This window comes from Bipolaris maydis (genome assembly GCF_028858645.1).
Source record: "Bipolaris maydis strain C4 unplaced genomic scaffold PSV08scaffold_6, whole genome shotgun sequence".
Lineage (NCBI taxonomy): Eukaryota > Fungi > Ascomycota > Dothideomycetes > Pleosporales > Pleosporaceae > Bipolaris > Bipolaris maydis.
This window is the reverse complement of record NW_027093862.1, coordinates 990,572-1,013,624: the sequence shown is the minus strand read 5'-3', so window position 1 is coordinate 1,013,624 and position 23,053 is coordinate 990,572. Positions and strand designations below refer to the sequence as shown.

Here is a 23,053-nt window from a genome sequence, read left to right as displayed (position 1 = left end):
CGTCGTCATCCTTCCTCGTAGTCGTAGAAACTTTCCCGCAGATGCGACGCAAATATGCACAAAACATAAAGGGCAGTTGGAACCATCAAGTGCATACGTAGAAACTTTGTTCATTACAGTACAATGATATCCGGTTATGAACGCTACAACGCTAACAAGCAAAAAACAGACTGCCAACGCTCAAACGCAAATTCCCTGAAAACCGCTTTTTTTGAAGACAGAACCACCCATGCCTTTGTAGTCAAATTTTCCAAACGCTTTAAAATGCATGAATCGAATATGGCTGCACCAGCCTGGTATCTCTTGGCTCCAGGCCTGCCGCTCATGCATATGATCGTTATGTCGTAAAACAAGTTGTGATAATGGTATACAAAAGAAGGGAAGACGATCGCTTTTTTGTTATGGTCGAATGATCCACATTCAAGTCTGAATGGAATGAAGCCTCCGGTGGACACCAGCCAGAAACTCGGCCTCGTGGATGCGCTGGAATTGCGCCTCCTCCTCTTTTCCGTATAGGCCGGTGCTTCCGTAGGGTCCCTTTCCGCTGAACTCGACGTTCTGCGGCCAGTATCCCTCGGAGGAAATCTGGGCCAAGGAAAAGTCGCCGTGCACGGCTTGGAAGCCTGGCTCGAAGATGCAGTCGGCGAAGAAGAGCTCAATGTAGAGCTCGCGAGGGATGGCGCTCTCAGCGCGGAGCCGGATGAAGCGGCGCGCTTGCTCCAGTAGCTTCTGCAGGGCGTCGGTAGCCTCGTGGGTAGAGCGACCGTGCTCATGCTCGCACAAATGCAGGGCACGAACTTGCAAGTCGCCCGCAAACTTGGCATCCTCATTGGAGAAGAGGTGGGAGCACACAGATGGGAGAGAGATGGACAGGGTCTCCAATTTTGGGCAGTTGCGGAAAGTATCGCAGAGATGCTCACTGTCACTCGGGGAACCAGGGTGCGGATGCCAGAAGCCATCCTGGGACCGCGGGCTGTGCTCCAGAACGCGGAGTGTCTGGCGAGAAGCCTTGACAATCGCCATGACGCCATCAATGGTGATGGACGAGTTGCAAGTCAGATGGAACTCCTCGAGCTGAGTGGCAGTGCGAGCAATGGCGAACAGGTCATTGTCGGTGATGGGCATGAAGGATGTGTCACCGAAAATCTTCAAGCGGCGCAGTTGGCCAAAGTTGACCGACTGAAGGGGCTCTAAATCGACGAGGTTGTCCTTGTCGGCCGCTTGCTGCGATGTGGGATCGACACACTGCAGCTCTAGGGACTGGAGTGACTTGCCGCTACCCGTCAACATGGCTCGCCAGGCCTTGGCATCCACGTGCCTAATAGTGGTCCACGGAATCGAAAGGGAGGTGAGGTTCACACAGTTGGTCAAGCAGTCGAAAATAAGGCGGTCGGTCTCGGCGGTGTAGAAGCCATGGACCCACATGCGCTTGATCTTGGAAGCGACCTGGGGGTAGTCGTTGCAAATCTTGACTGTCCGCTTGAGGGAGGCGAATGGGTCACGATACACAGCCGTACCGGTTGGACGGTCAATGAGCTCGTAAAGCGGGTAGCTTTCTCGCCTGTTGGAGAGCTCAGCCCATCGCTGGATACGGTTAGCATGGCACGACTAGGCAGATGGTTAGGATGTTGCTTACCTCTCCGCCCTTCCAGCGGCGAATGTAGATATCCTTGATCGAGTGCTCCAAAGCCCACTGATGCCACCTCCAGCAGACGGAACGGAGCGTGGCCGTAGCATCCCACTTGAGAAGCTCTGGGGGAACGGGGCCCCTCACATAGCGCTGGAGCTTGGCCCTCTCTAGCGGCAATGGGGCTTGCTGGAGTCCAAAGGTATATGTTGGACCTTCGCGGACATTGGCTTTGGTAACCTCGTGGAGGATCTGAGAAAGGACTTCGTACGGGAAGTCGTTGATGTTCATTGAATGTGCAGCACGGGTAAGGCGGGTCGATGTCGAAGGGGCACAGTGTGCGAGTGCAGTAGCAGTGCGTGGCTGGTGGTGAGTAGTGCAAGTGGAGAGGCGTGGATTGGCTTGGTACACAAAGCAGGAGAGGCGGCAGCCCGTGAGTCTTATAGTCGCCGCCAGTGCCGGGCGAGCAGAGATTTATTCAGACAGTGAACGCCAGGCACCGTGGGACGGAGTTAGTCGACGGCGAAGGCTTCCCCAGCTTTGTGCAGCCGCGCCAGACAAGTCGGACGGTGGGCCGAGACGGGTACAAGCCAGCAGGAGTGAATGGTTCCACCGGCCAGGCGGCGGCGGGCCAATGAGCGGCGGGGCAGGCCAGTTTGGAGGCTCGGTTCTCTTTACGTCACAGGGGCTTGGCGCGTCGGCTGCGCTGGGGCGGCGATTCAACGCTCAAATTTGGCTTCACGTGGGCCAGGCCTTTGCGTTTCGATTACCCCCAGGAAATTCAATCCGCAGGCCACCTGACCACGCATGACACATCAAAATCCTCGGACGAGCCCCCTCGTGCCTCTCCAGCCTGCGACCTGCGACCTGCATTGCTCACCACGCCGGCCACCGGTTGCCGATGCATGCCGTCCCTCCTTGGTGGTCACATCCGTCACAACCCATCCTGCCTCTCACCACCTCCGCGCCTGTGGCGTCCTTGTCCGCCTTGCCCTCGCGCCTCGCCATCTCCTGTATCTCCGCCGCGCTTCGTCAACAACACACCCGCGCCATGGCTGCTTCACCCTGTACCATTCACACCGCACTTCCACCGCCCTGTCAAGACTCGCCTGTTCAATAGATGCACACATGTCCGCATTTTCTTAGCCTCGCGCCTTTCCTCGTCTCCTGACGATGCCACGCCTCGTGGGCCCCCTTAAACCTCCTGTCTGCAGAATCTTCGCCATGCATGGACACTCTCCTCCATTGACACGTATACGTCCCCTCGCTTGCATCACTTGAAGTCTAGCCTCGTTGCCATCGTGCTCGTCCTGGGCTGATTTGGTAATTTCTTACGTCTTCGAAACTTCCCCGCCATGCACCCTCTCCACAGTCACGAATTATACCCCTTACGGGAACTACTTTAGCTCACCACTTGAACCGACGACACTCGCACCCATACTCCAGAACAACCCCAAGTGTACGCCGCCCTGTCACTCCCTCCACTGACAACACAGACGCGTCCATGTAATCCTGAGCACGTCAAGTTCAAAGCCAATTACGCCAAGGCACACAGCAGACCGGTTACTGCATTTGCCTGTGCCTCTTGACAGCATCAACCACCATCCCCCCCAGCACGGTCAATTCATTCTCCTGGTTTCTATGAGCTAAGGATTGCCGCTACCCCGCAAAACCTCTCGGCCCCCGAGCAGTACCGGGTCTGGGACTATCTTACCTAGGGCCACCAGACCTGCGACCTGGCCGCGGCAGGAACATTCCGCTTCCAATCACGTCTTGGGTTTTTACCTTTTTTTTCCTTAGCACGGGCTTGTTCTGTTCATCTGTTTAGCGCATAGTACTATACCCTGAAAGTCACCGGGGCTGTACAACTCAGCTGACCCCGTCTTCTGAGCCCAGAGCCGCAACACCACCGAGAGGATCGTGCCTTTCCGCTTTTGTCTCCGGCGTCGACACTGGCGAAGCTGACGATGTGCTGGTTTCAGCGGGTGGATCTCGCCTCATGTGCTGGATGCCGTATCCGCGCGTGTTGGCTTGTTGGTCGGTGCGGTAGACCAGCTGCACCACACACTGGTCAGGCGTGTCAATCTAACCCAACTTCGGGTCCGCGTAATCAATGCAGTCTGCAGTCGCCCTTGAAGAGACGATCCTTGTCTTTCACCACTACAGGACTGTGTTAACTTTAGCCTGTTAAGTCTTCTGGTGCTCTTGAGTATTTGAACCGCCCGAGGTAACCTTCCGTAATGATTTGGCACCATCCATCGCGCAGCATGGTTGACGACACATATCCACGGGATGGTGCAATGAGAATCCTGCCCCACCATACAAAAGGGGGGGTTCCTTTGTGATGGAAGCTTGTTTTTAGGTAATTGTCCTGTGCTACTAGTAAGATGGGAATGACCAGCACTACAGTACCATGGTGCTGCACGGCTCTAGGCATGACGGGAATTCCGTCCACTAGTAACACTGTGTGAGGTGACGGTGCAACACGACATGACATCCGGCAAAACCATTGGTGACTGCGCAATCCCGCATCCCATAGCTTTTGCTATCCTTATTTCCGAGTGTACCGGTGAAGCGACATGCGGGCATCGTTTCTCAGAAAAGCAGTATGTCACTGAGCAAAAGTCGCAAGAATCAATCAATATTTGGGTATCTTATCCATCTCGAAAACAACAAGCAAGCATGCTTGTACCACCAGTCCCACTCTCTCCTCGTTCTCCATTCTTCTTCTCTCAATCTAGCCATGCTTTGCCTAGCCTAGCCTACCGTCTCCGCATGGCGTTACTCTCAACATTGTTTGCGTGCGCGAGCAAATATTTGCAGCACGTCAGCGTGTACTTGCACGCCTTTGTCCATCCTTCATCCTTGTTGAGCGCCAGCTTGATACTCTGATCATGGATCCGATCCTTGCGTATCTCGTACGGCATCTTAACGCCCCCGCCGCCACCACCACCACCACCACCACCAGAAACCCCCACGCCGCCAGCATTCGGAGGAGCCTGGTTTTCAACGAATTCGCCCAACTGCTTGAGACATTCGAGGAAAGCCACCATGGCTGCGTCGAACTTGCGGTGCAGGAAACCAAAGTTGATGGGGAAATCTCCTGATGAGTATAGTTCCAGACGCTGTTTGGATATCTGTGGTGATGAAGCTGTAGTCGCTGTAGATGCATGTTGATGCCTTGTTGTTGACTCGGCGACCGAGGCCCCTCCTTTGGCTTCTATGCGTGTAATCGTTGATGTGGAGCCCATGGGGCAGAGTTCGTAACCGTCAAACTTGTAGCCTAGACGCTCTGCTAGAGTAGCGAGTAGCAGACAGGTCTGGCCCCATGCGGCGTTGATTTCAGGCCAGTCAACATACGGGTTTGGTAGGCGTCCGAGGCGCAGGCCGTTGATGGTGGCAAAGTGGTTGTCATGCGTGATGTTGAAGGAATCATTGTAGACGCTCCTTCTCTGCAGCTGATTCAGCACCTGTGCATCGTGAGCATACCTTGTGGCTAGAGCGTCGCGCTCGTTTTGGAACTCGGTCAAGGTCGTGTTGAAAGCGTTTCGGCTCTTCCAGAACTCGTTTTCTTCTTGATCCAGTATCCGCGCTTCTGCTTCCAGGGCCGCAATCTGGTTGTCTAGTTCTGCCTTTTCGGCCTCGAGGTTCTCAAGCTGGGTAATGGCGGTGCTTTCGGCCTTCTTAGCTGCTTTGAGCGCCGCTTCGGCAGCTTTGACTTCTTCGGCGCTGGGCACGTCGGTGTTGGCGCGGCGGAGAAAGTCTACGTATGCATCGCGCTCTCGAGTCGCTACGCCAAGTCGTTTTTGTAGTCCATCTATAAGAATCTCGGTGCATTCCACGCATATTGGGTGGTCGATATCGGAGCGCGCAGACAGGATCTCGAACATGCGATTTGTCGTCTCGAGCCCGTCTGCTAGACTCGCACCTCCCGCCGTGCCCAGACCATTCTTTGCGCCTTTCCGCTTTGTTTTATCATTGCCATCGGCCTTTGCATCCTCTGCTTGCGTTTTGCCATTGGTACTTTGGGCTGGTTCTGCAGAGGATGGGTTGATCATCGACTCGGACATGTGTATGTCGATAAACGACATGGCGGGATTCTGAGGGCCATTTGGGCTTCTTGATTGCGGTGCGCCTTGGATATTGCGTCGGTATGTAGGTGTCTTTGCATCTTTGATCGCATCTTGATAGGTCTTGAGATGTTCTGGAGGGTTTGGAGGACGCGACTGGCGGTTTGGCGAGATCTTCGGAGCCTGGATCTGACCTGAAACTACGGAGTCTAGAGCACAGTCAATATGAGAACAGCACCCAGAAAGAGCCCGGGGGTGGTTGTACCTGTCAACAGCTTGAAGGCAGCCGGGTTGAGCTGGTCGATAGAAGCATCGATGTCTATGGGTGTCCGGCACTTCTGACAGGCCAAGCTAGCTGATTTTGTGTCGTTCGGCATAATGTTATGAGAGGTGGACCTTCATGCTGCTATCAAGGGAAGGAATTAAGGCGCTGTAGGAGGTGGATGACGATGCGGCGGTTCGTGGTTGGAGATCACCTGCAGGCGGGTGGGGCTCCCCCGGCCGGCCGCCGCTAAGGCATGCTGGCGCCGACGCGTCCCAGCCATTGTCAGCTTTCGCGTCGGGCCAATTAGTGCTTCGTCGCAAATCGTCGCAAACAACCCCCGCCCTTCGCCAGCCCACCATCCCTATCGTCCCTCGGTCGACGCCGCCGCTCCTTTCTCACACATCTCAAAGCGCGCAGTCATACACCATGGAGCCACCGGCAAAGCGCATGCGCATCTGGCAGTCTGTCGAAGTGGACGAGGAGAATGCCGAGTACATCAAGGCGAAGCAGAAACAACAACAGAAATTCAAGGGCCGACTCGAGTCGATATTCGAGAAATATGGAAACATGCACGAATCAATGAGCGATGAGATCGACATGACAACCAACAGAGTAGTGGTGGACAGAGGGCATTTGCGAAGACTGAAGCGCCAGGTCGGTCGGAAGGAGACTATGTTGTTGGACACTCTTGGCTTAGCCATAGGGAAGGAGTCAAGACATGAGGGTGAAGAGGAGGATGAGGAGAATGTAGAAGATTCGGAAGATGAACTGGCACCTACGCAGCCGGTGAAGTCAACAGATAGAGAGCCTGAACTGGACGGACAGCAAACCAGGATACCAGACGCGCAGTCCCCACGCAACGATAACATTCCGTCAGTTCCACAACAGTCAAATACCCCAGCGACTTCAATGCCGCAACTCAACACAATGCAACCTCCCAATACGCCAAATCCAAATCCGACCCCGAACCTACTACCACTTGTTCAGTTTCCACAAACTCCTGCCGGACAGCAGGCGCAGGCTACGTTCTATATGACTTTGACACAGGGAATTGGTGAAGTGATTCAGAAAGCTATGGCTCAATCTGGTCTTCTGCCGCCCAACTTTTCTACTCCATTCGCAAGCGCTGCTCCACCACCGACTACGCCGATGATCACGACAGCCGATAAGATCGCACCTGCCACGGACCCAAAATGGTTCTTCCCGCCTTTGTCTGCCGCACCAAAACAGGATCCTGTGGCTCAATCCAGCCCTCTCCCTACTCGTAGAGCAGCTCCGGTAGCTGAGCAAGCCGATCAACCAGTCGTTACTTCGTTACCACGTGAGCATGAAGGAGAGCTATTAGCAGAATCGACCCCTCTGGTCGAAGAAGCCACTCCCTCACTTTCTCGCGCAAGGTTACAGGAGAGCTCACCCACCACACATCGCCGCACCAGTCCGCGCGTTGAGGTTCAAAGACGCGGCATTCGTGCTACTAGAAAATATCATTTTACACCAGAAGATGACGTATATATAAGTAGAAGAAAAATGGTGGATCACTCGTCGTGGGTTGCTATCAAGGACAGCCAGGCGAAATGGAAAGACTGGCCCGCAAGTGCGATCAGCAGGCGATGGGCTTTGATTAAGGATCAAAACCTGCATCTAGAATCGCCAGTTGTAGCTTTCTCGAGTGATGATGTTCGTGGCACTGACAATGAACTGGATGAGCAAGTAGAAGCTCCTGTAACACAGTCTCACCATCTGCCAACTCCCAGCTCATCCGAGCACGAAGACGACCACAGGGAAGCCGCAGAACCAGTACAAGCTTTCAAGGGATTTTCCTCGAGCGTATATTATGATGACGACGAACGTGAACTACTGTCTCTAGCTGGTTCAGATGCAGAAGAAGAAGAAACAGGAGAAGGAGAAGGAGAAGACCATGAAATCCCCTGCGACGAAGAAATACCAGACGCCCTATCAGAAGACAGCATAATACCCTCTATAGAAACGACAACCATGATCGACGAAGACGACTTACAACGAGACCTACTCGAAAGCCTAGCCATGCACGACGCCACCATCACACCCCCACGCCAAACATCAATCCAGATAAAAACCGAGCCAACATCACCATCCACACTCACCACGCAGCCAGAACCCGCGCTCACTCGACGCTCCGAAACGATTCCAGACACACGCACAGCCAACAATGACACCAAGGACTCCACAACGCACCAACCACCTACACCTACAACCACAGCCTCGCCTCTCCTCTGCCAAATCTGCAACCGCACCTTCAAAACACCCCAAACCCTCGCTCGCCATCTAGCAAACCCCAGGAACACACATACACATCCCGCACCACCACTGCCCCGCAAACGCAGCATCTCCTTGGACCTCATATCATCCACCACCATTCCCAACAACGACAACGACAACGACGATCTCCTCCTCCTCCTCCTTCCCCCAACCACTCCCCGCATCAAACGCGAACCCAGCACCGACTCCCCCACCAGCTTCTTCGTCTCGGCCTTTCAAACGCCCAGACCGCCGGAAAGGAGAAATAGTAGTGCTGCGCCGTCTGGACCCTGGTCCACGTCGACGAGTGAGCGCAGGGCCCATGTTAAGCAGTTGAAGCAGTGTTGGAAGGGCGGGGCTGCGTCGCCTGTGGCATCTGCGTCTAAGGACAAGGACAAGGTCAAGGGGAAAAGGAGATGTTTGGGGGGTTTGGTGGCGGCGCGGAAGAGGGCGTGGGTTGAGGAGAGTGAGGAGAGGGATGAGCTTTGTTTTTGAGAGCCACTTGGGGGGTGGGGGGGGATAGTTTTGTAGAGTAAAGTGGTAGAAATTTCTTAGGAGCAACGAAGTAGGTTATGTGAATTTCCATGACTTGCTTTTTTTTATTTTGGGTCGACTTGTCGTGCCTTTTTTTTTTCTCTTAATGTACACATGGGTTTTACAGTGAATCAAATCTTTTGCCCATTTCTTTACTTTACATGTACTTTACCCCCCTTACCCTTCACTGCCAATCCCTCTTTCCTTCTTCCAGATGATTACATAATAACCCCCAATTTCTTCAATGCATCCAAACTCCGGTATTTGAATCGAAACACTGCATATGGCTTCTCCAGGCTATCCACGTACTCTGGTCTCGCTATGGCATGACCGTAGGGAATGGGTGTGCTAGTTCGGACGACGTGCTTTGGTCTCTTTTTAGAGCCTGCGGCGGCTGTGATGGCGGATTGCGAAGGAGAAGGCAAGAGGGATGCAGGTGGAGGTGGCGGAGGAAAACACCAGTGGGGTTTCGGAGGCTGAACTCGGGACCTGGTAGGGGATTTTGAACTCTTGTCACGATGAGAAGTAGGGTTACGGCCAGATGACTTGTTTTTCTTGTCCTTCTGGTCTTTCTCTTCCTGAATAGCAGGCTGTGATTCATTGTTCCCCTTCACCCTGTCACCTTTCTTTTCCTTGCCTAAACTCATTTCGAGGACACTTTTTAGCTCTTGGAGTGCTAATGAGTCCTTTTTCGTAGGTTTCGATTTCGATTTCGATTTCTTTGTATCGGATGGCGAGGTCGGCTTGATAATATCCTGCCATCCTATAGGTTCTGGGTTTTTACGATCAGCAGGTGGAGTGGTCCATTTGATATTCCCATCATCGTCATCGGAAGTTGAGTACCAGTCGGTCTTGTCATAGTTCTTGGGTTTTTCGGTTTCCCAGGTGGAACCTGGAGACGTGGCAATGGCCCAGGAATGCACTCTGTTGCTACCCCAAGTAGATGAAGCTGTGGAATTACGATCCTTTTCGCCGGCACCAATAGCGTCCCATGCATATCCCTTCGCAGATGGTGCATATGGAGCTGGAAATATGTTACTGGTATTGTTTACGGCTGCAGGCGAAGCTGGAGCTCCTGATGCAGAAAGACACGCATTAACATGCCCGCTTGGTCTTCTTGACTGTGTATGCGTTGGAAGAGCGATATCTGGGTGATTTTGGACATCTGGTATCACTCGCGTGATTGCAGGAGCATGTATCCCTTCAGAATCTATGCGCTTCAAGTTTTCCGCGCAAAGCGGATACCGAGAAGAATCTGGGTCATGATAAGATCGCGTGGACTTCGAGGAAAGAGCACGACTGTTTGATCTCTTTCGCGGAGACTTTATATGGCTTCGAGAATGTGACGGCTGTATCGTGTTATCTGAGCTGCTGGACGAACTTGTAGAGTACGAGGGTGAAACACTCGCTGCCCATCTTATGCGTTCCAATGAAATTTCACCTCCTCTGTTCGTCTCCCAAGTTTCATCAGTATCCCAAGAATCTGACGGTGTTTCTTCGTAGGAACGCCACTCATTGACATACTCGGAGGTTTCTGTCTCCCACAAATGCTCTTCGCTCTGATTTGTGTGGGCTCCCGTTTTGCTCCTTGTCTCAAGCTGGCCCCACCCACTTTGTGACTGAACCCAATCTGATGCGCGGTCACTGCGCTGATTGCGTTGGGATGGTGACGCCTTGAAGGAATGAGGTACATGCACAGGCGCAGTGCGTGGAGATTCTGGCCATGCGCCAGGGGCCTGACTTGTTTTGTCTTCTTTCTGTAATGTGTGGTCTGAATTTCTGTCACACCGTGCAGACTGGGCTTCTGCCTGCCGTGACTCCTCTACACCCTGTTTGACTGCCGCCTTCAATACGGTTTCCAGCCACGCAGGATTGACACCACTTGTTTCCGGAGTTGTAACCTTATTAGTGTCACGACGAGCAAGTTTTCTATCAGGTGGGATAGGTCCACTGCCGTATTGGAAGCCCGAAGAGGGAAGGCTTTCTAAGCGTCGTGTGCGCGGGCTGACCACTTCTGAGTACCGGGAGCCGGACTTCGACTGACGTCTGACAGATACTCTAGAAGACTTATGCCGTACGGGAAGAGTGTTATGTTGAATCTGTGTCTTGGAGCTCTCGAGGCTCTGCAGTGTTTCGGCGTACGGTGCGCGATAGGACGACCAAGGTGCTGGCGGACCAGAGATATTGCGGGAGCTATTGAAAAACGGTCCGCGGTCATCGTACATGGATCGATTGTGGCTGCTTGTTGAGTCTTTCAAGCTAAAACGATGGTCAGGCCAGTCACCAGCACCGTCCAAGTTGATTGCCGAAGCAGATTTTGCATCTCGACTGCCAGCACATCGCAGCACCACGACTTCGATACATCCTATGTTGTCAATAGTGTCCGGTGAGTTGAGGTTCGACGCATCATCCACAGACGCTGCTACTAGTCAGTCACTGCCACAGAAGTGCACCATATTGCAACTCACCAATATCCAAATTATCAAAAGTCCATTCTCGCGCAATCATAGACCCATCCTTCTGTCTCTCCTCTTTTTGACGCACCCTAAAGTCCACCAAAGAGCGACTGTCCGACGGTTTTCGGGGCTTGATGTCTTGCCTGTTGCGATTGCACTGATAGACGCCGTCGACGTAGACAAAGATGGCGATGCCCGGCGCGATTAATGTGTTGGATGTGAGATGAATTGAGAAAGACTGCGGCTGGTTGGGTACAGGCACAAATGTCTCTACAAATCCATCGCCGTAGGTGGTACCGTACTCTGGTAAAGCGTGCTGGGTTTGCGATAGTTCAATGCTACAATTGAGGTCCTTCAGCGACGGCATTGTGAAGAAGAGTTGTTTCGAGGGTTTTCGCGGGGCGTTCGTTTGCCGCTGAATGGGGCGAAGTCTTTTGTATTACTGAGATGTCCAGGGTGAGCTCATGTAAGTGAAGGCTGCTTGGCAGTGACGACTGAGCACTCATAAGGAAAGAACGTCCATGAATATGTCTTTCACTCGTGTAAAGTATTCAAATACCTTTTCAAGGTTGAGATTACCCAAAAAAGAATTGGTGCTTGTCTATTCACAAATGTGTCATATTCACGTATTCGTGGCCCTCATAAACACGCTCCAAACAACGTATTCAGCGTTCAATCGTAAACAAACATTGTCCCAACAAACGTTGTCCCCAAGCCATATACCATGATCTCCAATGAGATTATCCATAGACCAAATGCATACAGCCGCGCTATCTCTTATCCAAAATAACTGGCGCCATATTTGACATGCGTGTTGTCTGCCAGGGTATACCAACACGCAGTCAAACGATGTCCGTACCTTATGCCGGACACTTGTATCCAGATTGCATGAGGCCCCTCGCGTAAATGTCACAACGCTTTTGTTTATGCGCTACGAGTCCGATTTCATCGTTCCGCAAAGCGAACAGGTCCACCATTGATTTTCCTGTAATCAGTCAGCAACACAATTCATACAGACTGTATTCTAAAAAAAATCTTACCATGAAGGTCCCGCACTCGAGACAATTCCAGCCTATCCTACCTCTTGCAAGTTCAAACGGCGTGGCACCCTGCCCTCGCAGTCCAGACTGCGGCGGTGGTTTGGGCAGAGTAGGTACCGTATATGACGATGCGAAGCGTTTATGTTCTGGTATGGGCTGAGGTGGCTGTTCGAGGCCACAGGCGCCACAAGCAAGATAGTCGAGTGGGTTGTGCAGTGTGCATTGCGGACACGCCCACTTATTCGGGTCAGTGAGGAATGTGACAGACTGCTGCGGCGGAGATGGCCGCGGTGGTGTCGGGGGAAGACGCTTGTTCCGTCGTTGCTCTTCGTCGTACGAGATAAGGCGCGAGGGTGTCCTTGCGGATGTTGAAGGAGTACGGGTTCGTGCTTTTGATGACGTTTGCGCGGTTGATCGTGGCAGAGGTCGGCCTGGAAGAGGATAGGTTGTGCTGCGTGTAGGGTGAGATTGATTTGGTGGAGCTGGCGAGGTGCTAGGAGAAGGTGGTGCACTGTCGAACTGCAGTCCGTTTTGAGGATCCCAACTTAGCCCACCGTTTCCAGTCGGGGCGCCTAATCTCTGCATTTCCTCGTCATACATGAGATCTTGCAAAGCTTGGGCAATCGCCCAATCATTGGCATCATCTTGCTCAGCGGTGGTGCGAAACCTATCCTGCTCTTGCTGATTGACCTGGTTGACTAACCGTTGAGTCTCAGAGCTTCCGCTTGCACAACCTTCGGTGATGCTGTTTCTGCGTGATGCCGCGTCTGCGATGACCTTACGCATATCAACACCGCGTGCTGTAGGTCGCGAACCGCCCAAGCGATGCCCTCCTGCGTTGGCGTCGGTAGACGTCCGTCGCTTCTCAGCAGCGATCCGAGCCTGGCGGCGCATCTCGTCGAGCGGTATGCGCCTACCGCCGAGTTTTTGGCCTTGCGACAGGAATCCCTCGCCAGTGTAACCCTTCATAAGAAGAGACTGATGCTCCTCTCGAAGTTCGTTCCAGAGATTGTTGAAGTCGACATTGTGAGGGCCAATGACTATGTGGCAGAGTTCATGCAGTAAGGTATCTGTGACTTGCTCCAGGGACAGGAACTGCCTGGAATCATAGTGGTATCTCAGCCGGATTAGGATCCTCTCTGTGCGGTTGATATTCAGGCCTGGGAGCTAGTCAGTCGAGTACCCCAGGGCAGCTTCTGCCCTCCTACCTAGCAGCTGAGGCTCGTCAGGAAGGAACTCGGCAAGTATTCCAACCTTCCAGCCTCGTTTCCTCATCATGGGCTTGACCATGGACGCAGCCTTACGGAGCGTATGCAGCGCCTCGCCATCTCGTGGGAGGTGTTTCAGGTGCTCATAGGCATCGAAATGCGCATCAATTTCCCTCATGGTGTGGCGGTGTTCTTACAAGTCAAGACCGTGCACTTTGAATTGTTGATGGGCCGTCCTTGGATGCAGCGCAGGGTCCTCTCTCTCGTTGTGCTGGCAGGCAATCTTGGTCAAGTAAGTGCAAACAGCCCCTGAAGGGGCGAAGAAGCAGATGAATTAAAAAAAAAAGCCAAGATTGCTAGGAAAGGGCTTGAGGATACCGACAGCCACGTAAGCAGTTCACGCGTTGTTCTTGGTGGTTGACGACGACGATAGCGCCGGACGGAGTCAGTCTATGCCACCAGGCACGGCTATTTACAGCCTATTATTGTCTAAGCGAATGTGAAGCACGAGCAAGTGCAGATAAGGCCTGCAGCTGCAGGCCTATAAAAGGGACCGTGTCCACGAGAGAGAGAACGGTGGCGCAAAAGCCACTGGTCCTCACGTGTGACCGTGTCCAGGATGATCGCGCGAGTCATTGGCCGGCTTGACGTAGTGCACTTGCGTGCTTGCGACGACCTCTGGAGGCGACCTCTGTCAAAGTTTGAAGCACCGCCTGTTGGAACAAGTTTGTTTTTCAACTTGAACACGTTCTGAAACCTGCGGAAGCATGTCGGACAACGACCAGCAAGTCCTCGGCGTGGTGAGTAAGACCAGGATTTTCCATCTGCTCCTAGCTGACGTACACAAAGCTGGCTGAGTACTCTAGAGACGTTCGCAACTTCACGGGATCAATATGGGACGCAACAGATGCGCATTTTGCACATGTAGCTGGCTATATTAAAAAGAGCCTCCCCGAGACATGGCTTCCGGAGCGCGCGCGACCACGGCCACCGCCTCCACCGCCGCATCCCATTGCTGGCGCCTACCTACATGGCCTCCAGGACTGGGTCCTCAGGCACCGCGCGCTGACGGCCGCCATTGTTGCATTCTGTGCGACTGGAGGGTTCATGGTATGGCAAGAGCAGAAGCGGTACAACCGTAAGCGCCGAGCGAGACGAGCGGGCAATGGGGCGAGGATGGAAGTTGTAGGTGAGTATGCGACGCAGTCGAGCCTACTTGGAGGACGGAGCTGACAGGCACAGTCGTCGCCGGGCCGCCAAATTCGCCCATTGTACGATCGCTATCGCTCGATCTTGAGCGCCGCGGCTTCATTGTATACATTGTATGCTCCAATATGGACGAGGAGCAACAAGTACTAGGCGAGTCAAGGGCCGACGTGCGGCCACTGCACTTGGACGTGGTCGACACAATGGGCACGCAAGAGGCCATGAGGCGTTTCAATGAGCTGCTCACCAGACCACATGTCGCCTTTTCCGGGGCAACCCCGCATAACCTTAACCTGCGCGGTGTTGTTCTGGTTCCTGACCTGATTTACCCTACCGGCCCCGTAGAGACGGTCAGTCCTGAGCTCTGGTCGGACGCGCTCAACGCCAAAGTGCTCAACACGATTGCAGTGACGCAAGCGTTGCTGCCGACCGTGTGCGAGTTCAAGTCGCGCGTGCTGATGCTCACGCCGAGCATCATTGCGTCATTGCGGCCGCCGTTCCATAGCGTGGAGACGACGATTGTCAGCGCACTCGAAGGGTTCCTGGCGTCGCTCAGAGGCGAGCTGGGCACCCTTGGCATTGAGGTGTTGCAATTTCATCTCGGAACATTTGATCTGACAAACGTGGGCCCCAAACATCATGTGCAGTCGCGGTCGATGGGCAGCCCACATGCCTGGCCAGCAACGACGAGAGCGTTGTACGCAAGCAATTTCGAGGCCCAAGCACGCGTTGCGCAGAGCCGGGGCCTGCTCAACCAAAGCGGCAGCTCAGTCCGGGAGCTACACAATGGCGTGTTCGATGCGCTCACACAGCGACGACCGCAAAAAGTATGGCGTGTTGGGCGTGGAAGTGTCACGTATGATGTGGTGGGCAACTGGGTGCCTCGTGGGCTCATAGGGTGGATGATGGGCTTGAAGCGCGTGGCTCTCGACACGGCGTCCAAGCCGAGGCTGGAGGACAGCGTACAACTACAGTGCTGGGAAAAGGTCGATGCGGCCGCCTAGACGGGAACGGCATACGAGCAGTCTGGGGGTGACAGGATGCAGGTGCATGGCAGATGGCGTGTGGAGAGAAGTTTGATGACTATCCACGTCATAGTCGGACTGTGCTTGCGGGAGCTACAGGGCGCCATGGCACCGGCGTGGACAGTGAAGTTGCAGCGCACACGTGTGTTGTTATTTTTTTCACCATGTGTGCGCGGTGTTAGGTAATAGCGGATGCAGCGATGGATTGGGTTTCCGTCAGCATTGGAGCAGCGAGATGAAACCCGGGCTGGAGAAGGGGGAAGGGCTTGGCGGCGGTGATGGGCTAGCGGCGCCCCTGCAGGGTTCAAGAGCAGGTGAGCAGGGCAGCGGTGGTGGTGGGCTGCTGATTAGTAGCGAGGCGAGCAGTGGCAGCCGGGCCCCTTGTGTATAGGTTAGAGGGGCTATTGTCTACAAATGTCAGCTCTCGACATCGGGCGTTGCAAGAACAGTGGTTCGCAGGACGGGCAGCAATTTAAATGAGCAAAAAGGTTCTGGACCGTGACATGGTGGCCGGGTGCGCGGGAGCAAATGAGCAGCGGCAGCGAGCGTGCGACGACGGCATTTTCTGCAGTGCTAACGATTATTGGCGGCCGTGGCCCAAAGCGGCCGCGAGCCGACGAGGGCGACTGCGCGTGGTGCTAGTGAAACGAGGCAGCCGCAGCCGTGGGTGTTGTGTCGCAGGTGTGGTGGTGGGCGTTTGGCCATGAGTGAGACTGTGTGCTGTGGCATGGGGGCCTGAGGGTGGCGGCCGTGGTGGCCGTGGTGGCCGTGGTCATGGTAGTGCAAGTACCTAGGCAGTGGATTAACTGCCATGGGACGGCATGCGGTGCAAAGAATAGCATCATGACGCTCCGGTCGTATCGACGGCGGCCGACTGCACACTGCCTGCCTACAGCCCACGCACACTGCCGTGGCCATGCAGCAATAGGGAAGGCGGCGCGACATGCCAATACTGAGGGGCGTATAGGGCGGCGGTGGCGCAGAGACCACACCGTTGTCGATGCAGGGCCGAGTCGTAGTAGCGCGCCCAATTGGTGACGGCCTTGGCTCCCACGCTCGCACCGGCCTCCACCGCGGGTTTCAGGAGGTGTAGGTTTGGCTATTGCTATTATTGCCCTGCAACGACTGCCAGATACCCTACTTGCACTACAATACCCACCCTCGCCCCGACTCTCCAGACCACCCTCGCCTCCCGCCCGGTCTTTCTCGACGCCTGCCGCCGTCGTATCCGCTCCTTCGCGCTGCTCCCGCTGAGCCCTCTCGTCCTGCCCGTCCATGATCGCGTCACATCCCTCTGCTCCTCCTCCCCTGCAGGCACAGCCGCCGCCGTCGTCATCGCCATCGACATTGCCATTGCCATCGCCCGCCTGCCGCAAGACTGCCTATTAGGTTTGCCCGGTTCGAGGCGGCGCGTATGACAGCCCGGCCTCACCAGCCCGTTGCTGCCGATTCCATGCACCACCCCTGCTGAATTGCCTGCCCTTTGCTCACTGCTCACTCCTTCCCGCCTTTACATACATACCATGGCGAACCGGCAGCAGCGCCCGGGCGGCCTCGACCTCCGCTCCCAGTCGTTTGACCCTTCCACCACCACCACCACCACCTCCTCCAACAACGCCGACTTTTACGCAAACACCAACAACAGCAGCTCTGGCTTCGGCAACATCGCCAGCGCCAGCGCCAGCATGAGCAATCTGTCGCTCATATCTGACCTACCGAGCCCACGCACTGGCGAAGCGCCCCCCGCTCTCTCTCCCCTCGACGCCCTTGCCCTCCAGGGCAGACTGCTCGCAAAGCGCTTCGAGCAGCAGGACAAGACCGGCCGTCGCCTCAGCCGATTGGCCCCTCTCACCATCCAGAATGAGTTTGGCAACCGCCCTGGATACTTTTCCTCTCTCTCAAACTCGACCGTCAACTCGCCCAACGAAGATGCGGGTCCATTCAAGTCCCCACGGCCCGAGCCGTCTCCGCGTCAGGAAGTCATGGAGAGGCACAAGTCCCACTACCCTCAGTTCGGCAACGATGAGTTAGACCCCCAGTATGCCGTCGGCCCTCTGCAGAGCCCCATGGCCACTATCGCAGAGGCCAGTCCTGCCACTCCACCCCGCGGCTACTTTGATCTTCCCAGGTCCCACTCGCCCGAATCTGTCGAGCCTCAGTTTGGACTCCGCGAAGCCACACCCGTCACTCCCAATGTCCCGGCTCCAACCTCGCAAATGTTCCTGAGCCCGCAAAGAAAGCCATCCGGTGACTCGCAACACCAGTCGCCGCACAACCGATCCAATCTGCACCCACCTCGATTGTCCAGCTCTTTGCGCTCCAATCGCTCCCCACACCTGTCGCCCAGCGTCAGGTCTGTACAGGGTGACTGCTACGGTGAGGTCGAAGACATGTCGTTGAGCGGATCATACGACTCTCTGCACCAGAGCCGTAACCTGTCTCCCAGCTCCAGCGTGTCTAGAGCCCATTCCCCCGTCGCTCCTGCCGCGACACACAACATGTCTCGATCACCATCGGCAGCATCTGATTATTCTGTCGGCAGCGCAAACCTCCCACGCCCAGCCTACAACTTCTCAAGACCCATGAGTCGTGGAGGCTCGCGTCCATCGCTGGATGTCAGGTCCACCGATGGACCGTCGCGCCAGGCGTCGGACGACAGTGCGTACATGAGACCCTCTTTTGATAATCAACTCCAACAACAAGATTCAAACGATGCACCCCTTGCAAACTACGTCAACGAGACCGTCCACACACCCGTGAGCATGGCTAGCGAGGACTTTCGACGATCGGGCGATTTCACTAACAATCCGGCACCATCGTACACTTATACCAAGTTCAACCTTCCTCGCGGCAGGCCTGTCGATCGTCGGTCTGTCGGCGTTGAGGACTTCCTCAACAGCCAGATTAAGTGGGATCAGCCCAAACAAGCCAACCAGGCGCAGGCCCGGCCACCCTCACCTGAGTCGCCGCCGCGTTCTTTTAACCACGGCGCACCCTCTCTTACATCTAGCAACAGCACAATCCGCCCTCGAACTGCCGGCTCTACTAACGACTTGACTCCCCAACAGCATTGCGACATGGGTATCGAACTTCACGAAGCAGGCGAGCTCCTGAAATCCACCTACCATCTCCGTCTTGCAGCCCGCGCTGGTCTTCCCGAAGCCATGTTCTGGTATGGCCTGGCCTGCCGACACGGCTGGGGAATGCGTGAGAACAAGGCCGAAGCACTGCAGTGGCTGCGACGCGCCGTCGACTCTGGACATCTGGAAATCGCCGACGACGAAGATCAGACGAAGAACGGCCAGCCCACTGATCAGTTGAAGAAGAAGAAGCACCGCGCCCAGTATGCAGTAGCCATCTACGAGCTTGGCAAATGCTATGGCAACGGCTGGGGATGCGCCCAGGATAAGTCGCTTGCTCTCCGCTGCTACGAGATTGCCGGTAACTGGGGCGACGCAGATGCTCTCGTCGAAGCCGGCTACTGCTATGCTGAAGGTGTTGGCTGCAGAAAGAACATGAAGATGGCTGCCAAATTCTACCGAGCAGCCGAGGCCAAGGGTGTCAGCATGGTTGGCAACAGTTGGATCTACAAGGACAAATACATGGACGACGGTTCCTCTGCCTCGGACGCGCGCTCAGTCCGATCCGGCCGCTCTACCACCAAGGACCACTCTGAGAAGAAAACTCGCGACAAGAGCAGGACCCGTGCCATCTTCGGCCGCAAGAAGAGCGTTGGGACTTCGTCTTGATTATCTTCTCTCCACCCACCCTCCTCCTCCTCCTCCTCCTCCACCACCTCCTCGCACTATACCTTGTAAATGTGTCCACGACTATTTTCATATGCGTTTGGCGACGGCGTCTAGGCGTAGCGACTCGGGTTTGTCTGATTTTTAGTCTTTCATACTTTGAGGGGCATGTGTGTTTTCGCGACAACCCCCCCGGTGTCTCTACTCTGCCTTGTCGCTATTGGTTTCCAAAATGTTTTTCATCTCGTTTTTTTCCTTTCACTTCTCTTTTTTCCTTACCTTTTTTTCCTCCTCTTGTTATATTCATGAACGAACCTTGCCTGGTGCTTGGGCTTGAACACCTATTTCGTGGCTTGAAAACATGCTGCATCTTACTTACTATACCTGTGTGTATGTGTATGAATGTTTGAAATATTCATTCGCCACATGACATTAAGTTCGAAATATCCCTCTTTGATACCTTGAACATACCTGTTTTTGCTCTCTGTTTTTTTTCCTTGCGCTTGTCTTCTCTCTCTCTTTTCGTTCTCCTTTTCCTAATCTCTTATTTCCTTACTGTTTTTTTTCCTTTGTTTATACCACTGTTGCATCGTTTCGGTCCATGGGACCTTTTCTACTTTTCCTTGTGTTTTCAAAAAAGGCATGGGGAAAAGGCTTCGAGAAAAATCATCCTTTCCCCCTTTTGTTTCTTTTGCCTTGTATGTTAAAATCTAATACCCAAACTGGGGAGAGAGCTCTGGTGGAAATACCTAGCTATACTCCCTTGTTGGTGTGAACTAGGGGGCGTCGACAATGGAAAGAGGAACTTGGCTTGAAATTTTCCTTGTATCATCGGATTGTCATTGTCTGGCGCGGGGGAAGGTGGAAAAACATGAACACTTTACTGTGCGTGTGTGGCATAGGTTGGATTGGGTCGGGTTTAGGGGACCGTACGATAAGGTTACCGCGTGAAAACGGTGCTTTGTGACTTACTTCCCTTTTTTTTTCCCTGTCTTGTATGTAGGAAATACCAAAGAGGAAGATTTCAGATGACTATAACTGGTCACAATCTTCTTGCCAAATACCTTTCTTGTGTCTTTTGGGTGATTTTGATGTTACTTGTACATGGAATCAGTGCGTGTTTTCTTTAGGCCACCAAAGAAAAAGTTCTTTTTACCCTAGTTAATGCTAAAGAATCCCGGAAGATGAAAAGCTCAAATCTTTTCCCTCTCTTAAAAAAAAACGAGAACAACACCATGAAAAATGTTCTCTATCTCTCTCTCTCTGCCTTGCCTGGATTTACACTGCGACGAAATTCCGAGTCCCCTCCTCAAAAAACAACAACAACAACAACTGTATCTAACTAGCCCACTTTTTCAGAAGAAACCAGGATATAACCCAACAAGACTTGACTTTAGAAATCGTGAAAGATTTTGATAAGGTGTAACAACCCGAGCATGTTTTTGCAACATGACAAACACACAAATGGACAAAAAAAAGGGAGGGGGGGGGGGGGGGGGGGGGGGGTAAACAAGATAGAAGATATGGAACAGTTTATTTCATTTTGCCTCAACTGGGCAAACTAGTACATATATACACACACGCAACTCCCCTCCCCCCCCCCCCCCCGCATTCTTTCACATCCCACACTCTCTTCCGCATCTAACACTTGGAGTTTGTCTGGGTTGCAAGGGCGAGTTTCCAGGGCAGGGCATTGTAAGTGCCCGTAGCATTAGGATCGATACCCTGGTAGAGGTACCTCATTTCACAGGGGCGAATCTGGAGCCTCTGGTCTACATTTGTGCGAACGAGCTCGCCGTGGGACAAGCTCTGGGACCAGCGGCCGGCGGGGAACTGGGTGTTAGCGGCGCCGAGGAAAGGGGTTTGCTGGGATGCGGCAAGGGGAGTCCACTTGTCGCTGGTGAGGGACTGGGTGGTCCAGGAGCGGAAGTAGCGCAGGCCGCCGGGGGAGTTGCCGGAGCCGATGCATTCGACCATGAGGAGGTAGGTGCTGGTGTTTACAATGTTGTACACGGTCGAGGCTTCAAAGAGGTCGTTTTTGTTGGCCTTGAGCGTTACCACGGGCTCGTTCATGCCGCGTGGGAATTGCGAGACGGGCGTTTGGCTGCGGTATAGGCCGCCGTTGTCGTCGGATGAGTACAGGTGGCAGAGGGCCGTGTCGCAGATTACCCACATGTCGACCCAGTAGCCGGTCGTTCCTAGGCCGTTTTGGATCGTCTGGGGGGTTCCGTTGGGGTAGAAGACTTGCGGGGCGGTCCAGCCTCGTGGGTTGGAAATGTCGGGGTTGGTGCTGTATGCTGCATTGCCGTTTTGGTAGATGAGGTACCAGAGCTTCTGGGGGGCGAAGTAGACTTTTAGAAGTTAGTGTCACGTAGGGAAGGGGGGGTAAAAAAGGGAAACACGTACAGACTTGAGGAGCAGCACGGTAACCTGTGCCGATACCTGACTGGTCGAGGTAGAAGAATGGCGCCTGGTTGGCCCTGCTGAAGTCGGTAAAGTTGAAGTAGACTAGGTTGTATCCCGCTTCCTTGGCCGTGCTGGCAAAGACATGGTATACACCATTGTTCTGGATAATCGTCGGGTCCTTGATACCCTGGATTTGACGGCTGTCCTGCTTGGGCGACACGAGGACGCCGCTGGATGACCAGGTGAAGGTGTTGGGCAGACCGCCGGTGTTCTGGCGCGTCTCAAGAGCAGCGTGCTCATACAGAGGGAGACTGCGGGCTAGAACTGAGGCTGCAAAGGCAGCGCCGGCGAGAAGAAAAGAGCGCATCGCTACGTTGTTCTTGTTCCAGTAGGCGATGATGCAACTTTCACGTCGATAGAAAGCAATTTGGCGATCCTTTATATACTCGGTAGTCGATTGCCCGGGGCACGAAAAGCTGGGGTATGCCCATGTGGGTCTGGGGATTAGTCTTTTTGCAGATGGGGTAATATAATCATGGTTTCCACTCGATAGTTTTTCCGGCTTTGCTGGCGTGCTTGTTTCTCTTCTAAGCACTATTGTCCTCTGTTTAGCGTGTCTGCGTGTGATGCGCTAACATGTTCAGGCTGTTATCATCTGAAAAGATTGGTTGGTGGGAAAGCATTCAATTCCTGCTATTGTACAAGGTCAAGAAATCTTCTTTACGCTGAGTTGATCACACTGAGGTAATTGGATGGGAGTTTCTTGTATGATGCAATCAGACGCTGCCCTGTATCTTGGTAGGTGGAATGTTTCGACTGTAAGAACGGTATCCACGCCCGGCTCATCGGTTCGAGAGCAATATGAAAAGCCGTAGAGGCTGCTACACGGCACTTTGTCTGGATATTGAGCAACCTGGGGTTGTGTTAGTTTGACTGCCTCCCCTGCTAGTGACCCACATTATGCACTTTAGCCTTCTGTTGTTATTCGTAGTGTCATTTGTCGCGCGGCTCACAACTCGCCCCAATTGCTCTAGATGAAACACCAAGCTGGTTGCGAGAAACAGAAGCGTTGGCGTTGCTGGTGCTCTCCAACGTTAGAATTCATCGTCAGCAACTCTGCTGTGCAGTGTGGTTGCAGCCTCCATTGCCCGCGTCCATGTTTGGGCGACCGGGCCGATGGGAGAAGCCGGGGA

General features: G+C 54.0%; 7 protein-coding genes across 7 annotated transcripts; 3 read left to right on the top strand and 4 right to left on the bottom strand.

Moving 5' to 3' along the window:
* Positions 1–23: 23 nt before the first annotated feature.
* PSV08DRAFT_409421 (ammonia permease) lies at positions 24–6,103 on the bottom strand. Its single transcript, XM_014225997.2, has 5 exons — positions 5,963–6,103; positions 4,413–5,906; positions 3,466–3,500; positions 1,637–1,990; positions 24–1,584 (listed from the first exon to the last, which is right to left on the bottom strand). Exons 1-5 carry the CDS (start codon positions 6,072–6,074, stop codon positions 421–423), a joined length of 3,159 nt encoding a protein of 1,052 aa, XP_014081472.2. The 5' UTR covers positions 6,075–6,103; the 3' UTR covers positions 24–420.
* Positions 6,104–6,372: 269 nt separating this feature from the next.
* Positions 6,373–8,734, top strand: PSV08DRAFT_222262 (uncharacterized protein; the record flags this gene model as incomplete). Its single annotated transcript, XM_014225996.1, has 2 exons — positions 6,373–7,264; positions 7,301–8,734. Exons 1-2 carry the CDS (start codon positions 6,389–6,391, stop codon positions 8,732–8,734), a joined length of 2,310 nt encoding a protein of 769 aa, XP_014081471.1. The 5' UTR covers positions 6,373–6,388.
* A 257-nt stretch (positions 8,735–8,991) lies between these two features.
* Positions 8,992–11,596, bottom strand: PSV08DRAFT_401472 (uncharacterized protein; the record flags this gene model as incomplete). Its single annotated transcript, XM_014225995.1, has 2 exons — positions 8,992–11,192; positions 11,242–11,596. The coding sequence occupies 2 exons, from the start codon at positions 11,594–11,596 to the stop codon at positions 8,992–8,994; spliced, it is 2,556 nt and encodes an 851-aa protein (XP_014081470.1).
* Positions 11,597–11,751: 155 nt separating this feature from the next.
* Positions 11,752–13,908, bottom strand: PSV08DRAFT_293851 (WLM domain-containing protein). Its single transcript, XM_014225994.2, has 3 exons — positions 13,478–13,908; positions 12,270–13,429; positions 11,752–12,214 (listed from the first exon to the last, which is right to left on the bottom strand). The coding sequence occupies exons 1-3, from the start codon at positions 13,653–13,655 to the stop codon at positions 12,161–12,163; spliced, it is 1,392 nt and encodes a 463-aa protein (XP_014081469.1). The 5' UTR covers positions 13,656–13,908; the 3' UTR covers positions 11,752–12,160.
* Positions 13,909–14,061: 153 nt separating this feature from the next.
* PSV08DRAFT_39931 (uncharacterized protein) lies at positions 14,062–15,815 on the top strand. Its single transcript, XM_014225993.2, has 3 exons — positions 14,062–14,277; positions 14,327–14,666; positions 14,720–15,815. Exons 1-3 carry the CDS (start codon positions 14,245–14,247, stop codon positions 15,685–15,687), a joined length of 1,341 nt encoding a protein of 446 aa, XP_014081468.1. The 5' UTR covers positions 14,062–14,244; the 3' UTR covers positions 15,688–15,815.
* A 1,416-nt stretch (positions 15,816–17,231) lies between these two features.
* On the top strand, positions 17,232–19,457 carry PSV08DRAFT_222253 (uncharacterized protein; the record flags this gene model as incomplete). Its single annotated transcript, XM_014225991.1, has 1 exon — positions 17,232–19,457. The coding sequence occupies one exon, from the start codon at positions 17,232–17,234 to the stop codon at positions 19,455–19,457; it is 2,226 nt and encodes a 741-aa protein (XP_014081466.1).
* Positions 19,458–21,095: 1,638 nt separating this feature from the next.
* Positions 21,096–22,227, bottom strand: PSV08DRAFT_389595 (glycoside hydrolase; the record flags this gene model as incomplete). Its single annotated transcript, XM_014225990.1, has 2 exons — positions 21,096–21,805; positions 21,861–22,227. 2 exons carry the CDS (start codon positions 22,225–22,227, stop codon positions 21,096–21,098), a joined length of 1,077 nt encoding a protein of 358 aa, XP_014081465.1.
* Positions 22,228–23,053: the final 826 nt, after the last annotated feature.

What these genes read in the sequence shown, in the direction of transcription:
- PSV08DRAFT_409421 (XM_014225997.2), bottom strand. Translation starts at nt 6,074, where the DNA reads ATGCCGAACGACACAAAATCAGCTAGCTTGGCCTGTCAGAAGTGCCGG. An exon ending in CCGGTGACTTTCAGGGTATA is followed by an intron (nt 1,991 to 3,465) that starts GTACTATGCGCT and finishes ACTCACCACCAG; the next exon opens with CCACGCACTGCTACTGCACT. An exon ending in GCCGCTGGAAGGGCGGAGAG is followed by an intron (nt 1,585 to 1,636) that starts GTAAGCAACATC and finishes AACCGTATCCAG; the next exon opens with CGATGGGCTGAGCTCTCCAA.
- PSV08DRAFT_293851 (XM_014225994.2), bottom strand. Translation starts at nt 13,655, where the DNA reads ATGAGGGAAATTGATGCGCATTTCGATGCCTATGAGCACCTGAAACAC. An exon ending in TGACGAGCCTCAGCTGCTAG is followed by an intron (nt 13,430 to 13,477) that starts GTAGGAGGGCAG and finishes ACTAGCTCCCAG; the next exon opens with GCCTGAATATCAACCGCACA. An exon ending in TCGAGTGCGGGACCTTCATG is followed by an intron (nt 12,215 to 12,269) that starts GTAAGATTTTTT and finishes GACTGATTACAG; the next exon opens with GAAAATCAATGGTGGACCTG.
- PSV08DRAFT_39931 (XM_014225993.2), top strand. Translation starts at nt 14,245, where the DNA reads ATGTCGGACAACGACCAGCAAGTCCTCGGCGTG. An exon ending in ACCAGCAAGTCCTCGGCGTG is followed by an intron (nt 14,278 to 14,326) that starts GTGAGTAAGACC and finishes ACGTACACAAAG; the next exon opens with CTGGCTGAGTACTCTAGAGA. An exon ending in GGCGAGGATGGAAGTTGTAG is followed by an intron (nt 14,667 to 14,719) that starts GTGAGTATGCGA and finishes TGACAGGCACAG; the next exon opens with TCGTCGCCGGGCCGCCAAAT.